The 14,661-nt window shown below is 35.9% G+C and overlaps 1 protein-coding gene and 2 long non-coding RNA genes across 16 annotated transcripts in view; 1 reads left to right on the forward strand and 2 right to left on the reverse strand.

The window, feature by feature from the left end:
• LOC139745796 (uncharacterized) overlaps positions 1–4,759 on the reverse strand; it is a 65,695-nt gene extending 60,936 nt beyond the window's left edge. For 3 of the 4 annotated variants that reach the window (XR_011711964.1, XR_011711961.1, XR_011711965.1), the window contains exon 1: positions 422–620. This is a non-coding gene — a long non-coding RNA (uncharacterized lncRNA). Of the gene's footprint in view, positions 1–421; positions 621–2,531; positions 2,665–4,659 lie in introns of those variants that run through there. The other variant, XR_011711962.1, reaches the window with a different exon arrangement.
• LOC139745797 (uncharacterized) lies at positions 94–4,736 on the forward strand. Its single transcript, XR_011711969.1, has 2 exons — positions 94–281; positions 2,548–4,736. It is a non-coding gene; the product is annotated as an uncharacterized lncRNA (long non-coding RNA).
• Positions 4,760–5,795: 1,036 nt separating the features above from the next.
• LOC139745769 (uncharacterized) overlaps positions 5,796–14,661 on the reverse strand; it is a 31,849-nt gene continuing 22,983 nt past the window's right edge. For 6 of the 11 annotated variants that reach the window (XM_071656308.1, XM_071656307.1, XM_071656305.1 and 3 more), the window contains exons 6-9: positions 13,314–13,422; positions 9,395–9,515; positions 7,191–7,300; positions 5,796–6,780 (exon numbers count right to left, since the gene is read on the reverse strand). In XM_071656308.1, coding sequence (XP_071512409.1) covers positions 6,686–6,780; positions 7,191–7,300; positions 9,395–9,515; positions 13,314–13,422 — 435 coding nt within the window. In that variant the 3' untranslated portion in view covers positions 5,796–6,685. Of the gene's footprint in view, positions 6,781–7,190; positions 7,301–9,394; positions 9,516–13,313; positions 13,431–14,661 lie in introns of those variants that run through there. The other 5 variants (XM_071656312.1, XM_071656313.1, XR_011711942.1 and 2 more) reach the window with 5 other exon arrangements.

A 14,661-nucleotide genomic window follows, 5' to 3' on the forward strand; every position in this document is an offset into this window, starting at 1 on the left:
TTGATGGGAGAGAGAGAGAGAGAATACTTTAATAAATATTTGTAGAAATCATGTCATCAGTGGAACATATATTGCTGTTATTTGGGCCGGGGCACATGCCTTTCAAAATGTTTACGGTAGTTTTGACATTTGATCCCCACAGTAACTTGTCAAACCTGGTATTAGTCATCTTTTTGTACATCAGTGTAGTTGTCTTAGGATGACCAGAAAAATTTCAGTTTTTACTTTTATTAGGCAGTGCCATGAAGACGGGAGGTGACGGGTGGAATTGTGCAGTATCCGTAAGTAAATGTGGTTGGTTACCTTTCCTATACTTTGTAACAATACCACTACTCTCTAGCTACATTTCCATACAGGATACATCTCCATGTAAACAATCATCCAAATCATATTCAAACTAATTCAAGTTATAACACGTTACCTTCAAATGCTGAGCAAATTTAGCAAAACAACTTAACCTTCTTCTCCCTCTGGTGTTTTGCTATAAAATGACCGAGCCGAAGTGGGGACCCTTCCCCACATACACAGTCAACACAAAGGACCCTTTGTCTCCAGTCTAAGCCTCCCTTCCCGATCGGGCAATACATTTAAAATAGGCTACTTAATACTAAAATGTACATAGGAGGTAACTGAATCTAGTTATTCACTTAAAAGAGTGGCACTTTATTTTAAAAGAACTGCAGATAGTATATAACTAACAAAGTGTTAATACTATACTCCTAAATTACACTTCTAAATATTAGTTTACATTTTGTTGCAACAAACTTGTTGTTTTGAATGGTAGGAATTAATGTGAGATATGAATTTAGACTGGGGGAGCAAGATTGGGATAATTGTTTTTCATCCTGTTAAACAAAAGTTTTGGGAGTGCTATGAAGGTCAGGACAAGAGCTGTCCATGGAAAAATACCCATAGTCATTGCAAATTCCTTTAAGGGCGCAGCAATATCAGCTTAACAAGATGGATGTAATAAATGAAGTAATTTCATTATAATTGGTAAAATTGCATTGCACTTGCAGCTGTAAGTTTACATAATGTTGGGTTATGTTATTTGGTAAAGAACCTGAGCAAGTTATTGAGAACCATCTATTAAAATGCCTTACATAGCATGTCAAATTTGATACTCTATATGCTTTAATACTGTACAAACCCACTGGATTGTTCTTTAAATTTTTGTAAACAAGAATATTAGATAAAAGTTTAGTTTTGTTCTGCATTGCTAGTGTAATGTTTCAAGAATACAGTAATGGTTTTTCACTGGTTTAGCATCAGGATCTTGTCTCTAAGCTCCCTTCTTTTGGCTTCCGTCCATTGCTTTGCTCCTGTATCTCTAGCTTCTTCTCTGGCCACTATATCTCCATGATTGTTGATGGATGAGCTTCCCCCCATTTCTTCATCAACAGTGGTGTCCCGTAAGGTTCTGTACTGTCCCCAACACTTTTACTCCTTTTTATCAATAATTCCTCTATTCCACACATAACCAAATGCACTCATATGCTGATGACTTAACATTGCATTTCTCCACATATTTCAGTTCTGCTCCCTTTTCTCTCGCATGATCTGCATCTCATTTTGATACTTCTTCAATAAACTCATACTTTGACGAGCTGTCTTAGTGGGGTAGACAAAATCTGATTAAGTTTAATGCTCCCAAGACCCAGTTTCTATCCATCTCTTTATCAAAAACTCCTCACAACTTTTCTCTCACCTTTGATGGTTCTGTAATTCCACCTCTTGACTCAGTGAACATACTTGGTATTACTGTAACATCCACTCTTTCTTAGAAACCCCACATCACAGAAATAGCTGTCTGTCTCTAAGAAATTGGGAGTCCTGTTTAGATGTTGAAATTTCATTTCTTCCAAACAGTTGCTCCAGTTATACAAAGGATTGATCAGTCGCATATGGAGTACTGCTCTTATGTCTGGGGTTGTTCTAGCTGTGTATCCTTACTCGACAGAGTTGACTCAAGCAATCCAGCATGTAAACTCTTACCCACTTGTCCTTTGCCACACTTTTGCTTCACTTATCCCTCTTCTATAAGTATTAAATTGGATTTTGCTTCTGAAAGCTGGTTGCATGTATGCCCCCACCACTAGGTAGACCATGAAATGCTTAGCAAGCTGCTACATCACATGGTTACTCCATCACAGTTGGTAACTCATGAGTGGGTTGTTTTAATTACTTTCTTTCCTTACACCACAAATCTTTGGAACTCTATACCTTTTCATATCTTTCCCAATAACTCCAACCCAGCACATTTTAAAAGACAGGTTTTACACTTCCTCCAAAATTCTTTTTCTTGTTCGTAGTCTTCTCTACATTTCGGGTAAGGCCCAGCGTTGATATGGGCTTTTGTCCTTGACTGGAGCCTCCACCATAAAAAAATTTATACAGCATGATTTTCATTATCATATTTTATTGAATGACATGAGATTTGGCAATAGAAGAAAGGGTTCTGAAAATTACAGAAAATGTAGGATTAATGTAATACTAGGAATTATACAAGTACAAAATTTTAAAAACCTCACCTTTCCTCCCTTGCAGATAAGATATATCTTGGTAAAAAGCATCATGCAGATTCCATCAGATGTCTACAGATGGATAACAGACCAATCTGCCACATGATCCTCAGCAGCAGACTGAATTAACGATGATACATTTCTACAAAGAGCGTTATAATTTAATGAACGATATTGAGGTGATAAAGGTAGGTTTATCAGGTAAAGTATGAGGTTAATATAAAAACAGGCAATGTACTTCTAAAACAGTAATAAAACTTTTTAAAACCTCACCTTAAGGATGGAATGATAGTAGAAATATACCAGTGTTACATTTGTGCCTTGAGAATTGCACTGTTGTCTGTTTGTTGACCTGTGGCACATTGTTAGCAGTGCTTGGCTTATTCTTATTGGACTATTGAAATTTACAATAAACCTCAACTTCTAGATGCCAGGTGAGGTTTTCGTGGGTTGTGTTGATTTTTTCATGTGTTTGCTAATATTACTTTAATTGAATCCATATTTTCCGGGATATGCTATTTTTCATCCTATATTGCTTAATAAGGTAAAATGTTTCAAATCATCCTCTGCAGGTATCATTATGATTATAAAAAACTTTAGAATCATCTAAGTCATTAGTAGCTATTTCCTGAAAATAGTTTCAAGTGTAAAGGTAAACTGATACATCACATGTACTTGTACATTAATTAACCAACATTTACTTGCATAATGTTTATTGCAGTATTTCATTTGAAAGCAGTTCTAGAATTATGATCTCCGTTCCATTCTTAAAGGATCATTGTTTCCACTGTTAGAATGATTTAACAGTGTGGGAATTTTTGTTCTTAATTTTAAAACCCATGTTCCAGTATCAAATAACTTGTTAGTGGTAGAGTTTGGAGGGATAGGGAAATTGTGGGGTTAGATAATAATACTAATAATTAAGGAAACTTTGCAACATGTAATAATTCTCATTAAAACTATAAAACAGTCCAGTTCACGCCAATCTATTTTGGCTGCTTATGAAAATATATTTTTAGGATTCTTATTAAGGTGTGTACCATGGGACTGGAAGTTCGTCTGAATGCTTTATGTTATTTATGGTGTAAACAAATTTCATCAACATTTGTGTGGCCCCCTTTAGTTATTCTGGGGCCAAAGTCTCCTGTAACTCCACTTGCAGCAGCTAGTATGTAGAGATAGGCATTTGCCCTATCAGTGTATGATTATGATTTTAAATTTAGACTGTCTTAAATGTCCTGATAATGCTAATAACTGTGTATTACCAGTTCTTAATGAGTGTGAGGGGGAATCTGAAAGCTGTGTAGCATTGTTGATTTATCAGAATTTTCCAGTAACCTCAAGAGTTAAGTGCCAAAAAGTTATTTATTTTACGTTATAAGGGTTGAGATAGAAAAAAATTGGAAATTGAATTGTTCAACTGGTTGCACACCCTCTGTTTAAAAAGGCAGCTTTGGAGAAGACTTAGTTTGTTAAAAACACATTTAGCTAAATAACGTACAGATTTACTAGAAAAAAAGCTGCAGTATAGGAATAACTACGGAGAGACTTAAATAATATAGTGAACATTTAAGAGTAATATGTGTTGCAGTGAAATGGCTGTTAAGAAAAGTTTCGTGTTGATAGACCTTGCATCAGAGTAACTGGAAATGTATTGAAGACCATACATATTGATCATGTCATTAAAACCTATGATGATGTATTTCAAAGTAGAATGGTTGAAGCTTCTCTTGAGATGCGTGGCATAAATTCTGAAGCTGAGATTGATTGGACTGCACTTACCAGTGGGACTTATACCATTTTTATAATATTTTCCTCATGAATCAACGAATTAAATGATCAATTTTTGGTAGATGTATCCTTGCTTAATGTTACATAACCCTCCCCAAAATTCCCAGTTGAACTAATTGTTAGAAATTCTAGATATATCAAGAAACCACATAGTAGGATGGAATATATGAAACTTGTGGTTTCTCTCTTTATTACATGAAACTATGATATGTATTTGAAAGTAAACAAATGGATGGACCATGGAGATAATGACTGTTCACTTTGATATATTTGTTACATATTTGCATTTATTTAGTATAAAACATTTGTATATGTTTAGTGTAGGTGTATATATGTTGGAGTTTACCTTTATACGTTCGACATTTGTAAAATGACGTTGGTTGCTCTGAGAATAAAAGACTTTGATCCAAGGCGTAACCTGCATCCTGAATGTTTTCTTGTCCTTCCACAACAAAGTTATAGAAAACGCTAAGTTGGCTATCAGTTTGAAAGTAAACTAATGTAAATACTGAATTATGACGTGAAAATCCCTAATACTTTATTTTTGTATGTAGAAATGAGTTCAGAGAAAACGTAGATTTGGCCTTCATTTTAAGGGTAAATTATGATAACGTCTGAAATACGGCGTGAAATTCCCCAAGACTTTATTTTTGTATGTAGAAATGCGTTCAGAGAAAACGTAGATTTGGTCTTCAGTTTGAGGGTAAACTATGATAACGTCTGAAATATGGCGTGAAATTCCCCAAGACTTTATTTTTGTATGCAGAAATGTGTTCAGAGAAAACGTAGATTTGGCCTTCAGTTTGAGGGTAAACTATGATAACGTCTGAAATACGGCGTGAAATTCCCCAAGACTTTATTTTTATATGTAGAAATGCGTTCAGAGAAAACGTAGATTTGGCCTTCAGTTTGAGGGTAAACTATGATAACGTCTGAAATACGGCGTGAAATTCCCCAAGACTTTGTGTTTGTATGTAGAAATGTGTTAAGAGAAAACGTAGATTTGGCCTTCAGTTTGAGGGCAAACTAGGATAACGTCTGAAATATGGTGTGAAATTCCCAAGACTTTATTTTTGTATGTAGAAATGTGTTCAGAGAAAACGTAGATTAGGCCTTCAGCTTGAGGGCAAACTATGATAACGTCTGCAATACGGCGTGAAATTCCCCAAGACTTTATTTTTGTATGCAGAAATGTGTTCAGAGAAAACGTAGATTTGGCTGTCAAATCAAGGGTAAACTATGATAATAACTAAAACAACTTAAGTCTACGGGTATTTCACTACGTTTTCCATTTCTTGCAATTCTTTGTTTTGTAATTGGTAATAGAAATAGAGAGGCTGATCGATAATTAATTATGTTGCATTATCAGTTATCCTTCATGATGATAATTATTATCTCAAAATACATATACTACGTGTTTAGACTGGTTCAATCACTTGTAACGGTATGAAGCTTTGATGGTAGGAAAAGAAAACTTCCAGGTTACACGCTATGGCATAGATCAAAATCATTTTATTCTCAGAACAACCCAATGTCACTTTACAGATGTTGAGTGCATAAAGGTAAACTCAAACATGCATACAATTACACTAAATATATCCAAGGGTTTTACACTAAATGCAAATATGTAACACAAATATATCAAATGAAGTGTACATAATTATAGCCTACATGTTCCATGTATTTGTTTAACTTAAGATCTTTTACAATGTCTCCTAACATAAAATGAATGCAACGAAAACAAAGTTTATGAATATAAATTTTGTCTAGTTTCTTCATATATCTAGAATTTCAAACAAAAAGTTCAACTGAAAAATTTGGGAGGTTTAGGTATCACTAAGCACGACACACCTACCAAAACTTATTCATTTTCATTTCTTGATTTATAAGGAAAATATTATAACTGACATTAGTCCCATTTTCTATATATATATGTTCAAAACATGTACAGTACATGCCATCTTTCAATAGGTGTTTGGATCACCTCAAAATAGTTCTCTTCTTATCTGGTCTATGGTTTTATTCAGCTTGAATTTCTATATAAGATTTTTTTTTGTTTGAGCACATCTTACCATATCTTAGGCAGTTACAATCATTTCCTCAGTTAAACAATATGGAAATAAGTTCTCTAAGACAATATTGTATCCAACATCAAACTGTAATATAATATTCCATGATATTCTTTTAAAAGGATTATGATGGTAATCCTAGAATCTTAATATATTAGCCTCACACACTCCTAAACTCTATTGCTCAACATTTTTTCAATGCAATATCAGTAACAATATAAGTAAAATAACAATTCATTGTTCATCAAACACATCATAAAATTCATACAATTCCAGAAGAATAGTTAATCTAATCAAGAATGGTCAGATCTTTGACAGCTGCTCCTTTAAAAGGACCACCACATAAGCAGAGGTTACTCCAAGTGATACACAGTCAGCTCGTTTCAATGTCAGCACATCTGTAGAAGAGACAATACTTTCAAATTCTGAGCCTTATCCCCCTTTCTTTCCTACTACAAACTGTAACATAATATTCAATGATATATATTGGACGTACACGTTATAAAACAGGAGGAAAGAGAACAGAGCTAAGAATGGAAAAAAGGTGGGGGAGATGGTTGGGAAAGAGGAGGAATTAAAACAGTTGGGAGGTGAGGAAGATATACAAAATAATGAGTTAAAAAGAGGAAATTGTTGGAAGGGGTGTGATGGTCTGGGAAAAAGGAAGAGAGAAAACAGCCAAAGATAAAGGAGGAAGAAAGGAAGAGGGAATAGAGGGTGGGAAAAAGGATAAGTGCTAAGACAATAAGGAAGGAGTATGAAAGAGGGGGTCAAAAGGAAGCCAGTACACTGAATTGAAACTATATACCTTGAATTTGATTACAAGACTTTGATGAAACTGTAGGACAAATCAGATTGATGTGTTGGTGTTGCTGTGCAGATAATAAAAACACTGCTCGTCCACCACAAACCAGTACTCTGTTACAATTAAATGTTCAGTATTAAAGACCATTCATGGAAGAATTATGTATTTCCTAATTCCCTCAAGCATCATATGCCCATATGTGTGTATTTATAGCTGTAGTCATTTCAAAACTTATATTACAGTCAAGGAAAGTTGAACAGTTTATTCTTGCAAATTAACATATCCAAAACTTAAACAGAAAGCAAGTTAATAAAATAATATGAAATTCATAATACAAGATGATTAAATGTCACCTTTAATTCATAAGTTATGCCCTTCATGGTACAGTTCCAGTATTACATTTATTCTGACCACTCTACAGAAACATATATGAAATTCATCTTCAGTACCAAGATTCTGCAGGTCTTGTACAACAGAATGGATATAGCTATTCTTTCCTTTGTAAAAGTACTAATCCTGTTGGCATGTAATCATGTTACTCCTACACTTCTGCCAATTTCATCTTTCACATTTCTCTTGATGGATTTCTAAAATTCTATTTCAATGTTCTTATAAAATTTACTCAGCTTCTCTTCCATAAGTTCTAGGCCTTATTAACAATACATGGATGGCTGGTTGGATGGTTATTGGGGCATTGGTGGCCTTTGGGGAGTGCAAAACTGGGCAATGCCTGGTGCCCTACACTTTAGGAGGCCCCACATTTTTGTATTTCTCTTTTATTTTCAATCATTTCTGTTATCTAAATCATCAATATTGTGTTCAGATACTTTCATTGCAGTTTTATGGTTAAGGCCAATTGAAACTAATAAAAAAATCTTCAACTTGCTGATGTATCAAAATTAAGCCTGCATGGGTCCCAAATTGACTTTCTTGTCCAGGGTCCCAAAAGCCCTCTGATTTGAATTTTTGGCTTGTTGACTGTGCCAGATTCATTAAGGCACAAACCAGAACTTAATATCGCTCTTCAACACCACTTCCAACCATGCCTGAGTATCTGCTCCTGGTGAATGCTCCTGTCAATTTTTATACTGTTTCATACAGCAAACTTACATATCACGCTGCATTTATCACTGTTTGTGTAATATAGTGCACTGTACATGAACTTGCCACTTATAATCATCATGAAAGCCACCCTGACTATCTAGATGTACCTAACTCATGCACTTGTCTAAAGTGTGAAAATATCCATCCCATCTTCATCTTAAGCTCTTTTAAGATTAGTTTACTAGTAAGATCTATAATACCTGAACAGTGTATTTTCTGCCAAATGGCTGCTTTTATTCAATAAGCCATTATCTAACTATTTACCTATTTAAATCAGTGAAAAATGCAGATCTACGGGTGGGTGGACCAAGAGTCAGGAACATGTTCTTATCACTGTGAGAAAATTAGGTTAAGAAATCTACAGGAATTTAATACCCCTTTGCCCACTGATTCCTACAGTAATATGGGTTTCACTGTCTGGTGATTCTGCTGTGTTGTATTTTCCAAGAATGTATCTCCAACACAGAGCAGTGATTGGGTGTACAATTAAGTGCATTATACATTTTAATCTTTCTACCCCCATTTGAAGAAGACACATTTCCTTTCCTCATTAATGGCATACACAGATGGCATATATGACCCAAAACTTTACTGAGCCTAAAAAAATATATACAAAGCTCAGTTACCCAGTCGTAACCATGGTGGGGTGACATTTGCCACCCTCCAGGCCATGCTCTACTGCTAAACAATGTAAATAGTATGAATGTCTTTGTGTCAGAAGTGGGGGGAACAAGAAGGGGGAAGGAGTAATAAAATATGCTTTGAGTGTTTGGGGCCTAATCATATGAAGAATGTGAACTGTGCCAGGGAAAGAATGAACTGAAGCATTTGAAGTGGTCAAGGAAAACCATCGAAAGGTCTATGAGGTTTGGCTGTGGATGGGAAACTCAGGTTTTGGTTAATCATATATGTCAAGAAGTAGACATGAGCAAAAGAGACTGTTTCTTCCTGTGTTTCTATTGCTACCTTGCTACATGCTGGAGTAAACAAATAAGAAAGGAAGAGGAAAACATTCATCCCAACTTGCATCTTTCCTGCATACTTTCTCACTTTACCTTAAATCTGTGATCTATAAGACATAAAACAAAAATTTGAAACATTACCTTTGACATTCTGCAAGAACTGCTTTCAACAGTTCCACAGAGTCTCTTTCTAGTTTGTATTTCTGACCAAATGGAAAGTCACATATCACAGCATCAACAGATGTACTTTGCAGGGGAAGGGCTGGAACAAAATAGGTGTGGTTTTTGTTAAAGCCAATCTTCTAAAGGTAAAAGAAAATTCTCTCATACTTAAGTATATAAACTTATGAATATTTCAGCAAAAACAATTTCTCTGATGTCTTTAACAAATCTACTTATTATACTTTGTTGCTGTCTCCTGCGTTAGTGAGGTAGCGCAAGGAAACAGAAGAAAGAATGGCCCAACCCACCCACATACACATGTATATTCATACACGTCCACACATGCACATATACATACCTATACATTTCAACATATACATACATATAAAATACAGAGACAAATACATATATACACATGTACATATTCATACTTGCTGCCTTCATCCATTCCCACTGCCACCCCGCCACACATGAAATGGCACCCCTCCCCCCGCAAGCGCATGAGGTAGCACTAGGAAAAGACAACAAAGGCCACATTCGTTCACACTCAGTCTCTAGCTGTCATGTGTAATGCATCGAAACCACAGCTCCATTTCCATACCTAGGCACCACAAAACTTTCCATGGTTTACCCCGGACGCTTCATATGCCCTGGTTCAATCCACTGACAGCACAATGACCCTGGTATACCACATCATTCCAATTCACTCTATTCCTTGCACGCCTTTCACCCTCCTGTATGTTCAGGCCTCGATCGCTCAAAATCTTTCTCACTCCATCCTTCCACCTCCAATTTGGTCTTCCACTTCTCCTTGTTCCCTCCACCTCTGAACACATATATCTTCTTTGCCAATCTTCACATATATATATCCTCTTTGTCAATCTTTCCTCACTCATTCTCTCCATGTGACCAAACCATTTCGATACACCCTCTTCTGCTCTCTCAACCACACTCCTTTTATTACCGCAAATCTCTCTTACCCTTTCATTACTTACTCGATCAAACCACCTCACACCGCATATTGTCCTCAAACATCTCATTTCCAACACATCCACCCTCCTCCGCACAACCCTATTTATAGCCCACGCCTCGCAACCATATAACATTGTTGGAACCACTATTCCTTCAAACATACCCACTTTTGCTCTCTAAGATAATGTTCTCACCTTCCACACATTCTTTAATGCTCCCAAAACCTTAACCCCATCCCTCACTGTGACTCTGTGACTCACTTCCGCTTCCATGCTTCCATCTGCTGCTAAATCCACTCCCAGATATCTAAAACACTTCACTTCCTCCAGTTTTTCTCCATTCAAACTTACCTTCCAATTGACTTGTCCCTCAACCCTACTGAACCTAAAAACCTTGCTCTTATTCACATTTACTCTCAGCTTTCTTCTTTCACACACTTTACCAAACTCAGTCACCAGCTTCTGCAGTTTCCCACCCGAATCAGCCATAAGCATTGTATCATCAGCGAACAACAACTGACTCACTTCCCAAGGCCTTTCATCCACAACAGACTGCATACTTGCCCTGCTCTCCAAAACTCTTGCATTCACCTCCCTAACAACCCCATCCATAACCAAATTAAACAAACATGGAGACATCATGCGCCCCTGCCGCAAACCGACATTCAATGGGAACCAATCAGTTTCCTCTCTTCCTACTCATACACATGCCTTACATCCTCGATAAAAACTTTTCACTGCTTCTAGCAACTTACCCCCATACCATATATTCTTAATACCTTCCACAAAGCATTTCATCAACTCCATCATATGCCTTCTCCAGATCCATAAATGCCACATACAAATCCATTTGCTTTTCTAAGTATTTCTCACATACATTCTTCAGAGCAAACTCACCAAACTTATACCTCTGTAATTTGAACATTCACCTTTATCCCCTTTGCCTTTGTGCAATGGCACTAAGCATGCATTCCACCAATCCTCAGGTACTTCACCATGAACCATACATACATCAAATATCCTCACCAACCAGTCAACAACACAGTCACTCCCTTTTTTAATAAATTCCACTGCAATGCCATCCAAACCCGCCACCTTGCCGGCTTTCATCTTCCTCTAAGCTTTCACTACCTCTTCTCTGTACTTCTGTTTCCCCTTTCAGAAAGGTAAAATACAAGGAGGGGAGGGTTTCTAGCCCCCTGCTCCCGTCCCCTTTAGTTGCCTTCAACAACATGCAGGGAATGGGTGGGAAGTATTCTTTCTCCCCTATCACTAGTGATAGAACAAATCTATATACCATTTTAACTGATCAGAATGTGCATGGCACGTCAGATTTCATTTGAACACATTTTGGAATTCATCTAGGGTTACAAAACCACCATTCTTCTTTTAAAACAATATTTCGTATACTAAACAAATGAACCATGGATTAGCCTGAAGGGCATGGTTATGGATGGTAGGCTCTATAGATGGTACATTATACACAACATCTAGAGACTGGACAGGTACAAAATGAAGACAGTGCTCAAAACACTAAGTTAGGTTAGGCAATTACATATAAACAAACATACAAATAATATGATTCCTTAGTTTTTAGGAGTAACACAAGAGATCTATACGCTAATCTTTTAAAGTGACCAACATGGCATAGGCAGAAACATACTAAATCTATGGTCATCACTAAGGAAAAACACTGTGAAAGAAAAATTTTGAAAGATCACTTCAAGCATTTATGGATCTGACACTAAAAGGTGGAAAGGTTGGAAGAGGTAAACAGACAAACGAAAAAAATAAACAAAATTCCATGTCTTCACCGTTCAAAGAAGTATCACAACGATAAATCCTTGTGTGGTTGATTTCCACACTGAAATTATAGGAAACAGCAGCCAATCATGTGCTGTGGGTCCAGGTTTTAGTTATACAGGAAAAAGGCTAACAAAAGAAGTAAATACATTTTGTCCAAGCAACTGGGTCCGTTCTGGCATCACACTGTCAAACACCTAACAGTAGAACATGAGAATTTACAGAACAATCAACTTTGCTGTAACATACACATAGCTATTTCCTATTTCCTGTGCTATATACCAAGTTATTAGTAAGAATGAATGTATATTATTCAAGATGACAAGGTAGAAAAACAGGAAAAAAATTCAGTACTGACAAGGATTTATTTCTTGTTCTTTGTACAGTGGACTTTATACAAACTAAGCCCTTTTCAATGACATATAATTTGTGCTAGAAATTCAGAACAGGATAGAAGAAAAGAAATACTGATTAAATTGACCACTAATGAGCTTAAGTTTCCTAAAAATGATCTATGCAAGCAACAGAAACATCAAATAATCCTTGTCATCGGTAAAATGTTTGGGCCATTAAAATGGATCCTAGACAACTCAAATACAATTGCTGGGCAGGGAAGAGGTGAAGCTAAACCTTGCCTAAATCAGCAGTATTTGCAGCACTTTCATAAGATTCTCTATGAGGGAACTACTTGTCAGTGTGAAAATCTGGATAGGATTATAAAAAATTATAAAAGTTTCTGAATACTTTAAAACTGGTATGAAACAATTATACTTGGAAATGCATTTCCTTAGTTTCTCTAAGTCATAAAGTTTAAAACTGTTTTTGTCTGTTTGCCTTCACTTCAATGTTTCTCTGTTTCATCCTAGTCAGTTTATTTGTTTTCTCTCTATTTCTACTTAATAAAGTGAACCCACACTCTTTTTAAATATATACTGCAAGTGCCCAACTACAGTATTTTGGTACTGTGCAATACCTTAGCATGTTATGATGAATGATGTTAGGGCTTTAGAACTTTTAAAGATAGTTAACAGCTGAAATGCTAGGGAAAATTCTGCAAATTTTACCTGCTTCCAAATGTACATAACAGCAACATAGCAAAGATTAGTATTTGGTTTTCAACATACCTGCAGCATGAGCATTTATGAGACTAACAGGGATATTAAGACTGCGAAGGTTGCATCGAGCTACCTCCAGCTGTTCTAAGCTCAAATCACTTGCTATAACATGACTTACCTGCAAAACTGAAAATGCATTAACTTTATCTAACACAGACACTGTTCAACACTGTATATTATTTTATCTAACACAGACCCTGTTCAATACTATATTATTTCTATCCCTATGCCTAAAATAATCACATGTATGGCTATCTATTGCTACAAATATCCACTTATTCTGTCATCTCCCTCTATTTCTCATGGAGCAAAAAATTTACTGACACACTAATTTTTGCTATTTCACTAATCTTTCCAGGTAGAACACCAAATAACACCAGCATCCCCTTTGCATCCACTTCTTACTAAATAATGTTAATTAAAAAAACTTCATCAGCATTGATCTGTAAAATGGTGCATATGAAACTACCAACTCTAACTAGGTCTAATCTGAATTTCACAGCTAGCATCTTCAAAGCACCCACCCAGAGTATAATGAATATAATAAAATGAGGGTAGTGCAGAAAAACTGTAGATCTATGAGAAAAAATTATGCAAAAACTATGGAATCTCTGCACCAACATCTTAAACCCCCACTCACCCACCCATGGACTTAAAACTTGAAAAATAAGGTATCAAAATCAGAGATGTATAGAAAAAATCTAAAGCTAAAAGCACGTTTACTTTTAAGTGAGGTAAGCTTAATTCTAAAGAAATGCACTTAAAGGAAATGGAAAATATAACATTTTTACTAAAAATACCACCTATTCTTAAAAAAATTGATAAAAATCTAATTGCGATATTTTCCAGCCATAGGTGCTATAATGATGATGTTTTAGGCACACTTAAATATTGTGAAAAGTTTAAGACAAATATTTCAACAACTTATCTAATCCATGAATGATGAAAGCTATAGATTATTTTCCCCATAAGCATAAAATCTAGAATTTATCCTAACTGAAGAAGTTTCATGTCAAAGGGGTTAGTGAATGTCTTTCAAGCACAGACTTTCAAGCACAGAACATTATTTCCTTATAGAAACTAGTCAATTATGTGCTCCTTATCCACATACCTCATGTCAATCACATAATACATGCATGATAGCTCGGACTTCATGGGCCCAACCAGCAAAGGGATACCTCATCTCTCAGTCACATTTGAGTGCGCTGAGAGGACTGGTGTCATAAGTTTATTTTCATCATTGAAATGGCAAGCCACAGTACTAGGCAAGCAACTAAGTGCCCTATATTTGGTCAACCAGAACAACTGAAACAAATTGTTTTACCAACATATGAAGATCTGATGAAAACATGTCAGT

This window comes from Panulirus ornatus, chromosome 62 (genome assembly GCF_036320965.1).
Source record: "Panulirus ornatus isolate Po-2019 chromosome 62, ASM3632096v1, whole genome shotgun sequence".
Lineage (NCBI taxonomy): Eukaryota > Metazoa > Arthropoda > Malacostraca > Decapoda > Palinuridae > Panulirus > Panulirus ornatus.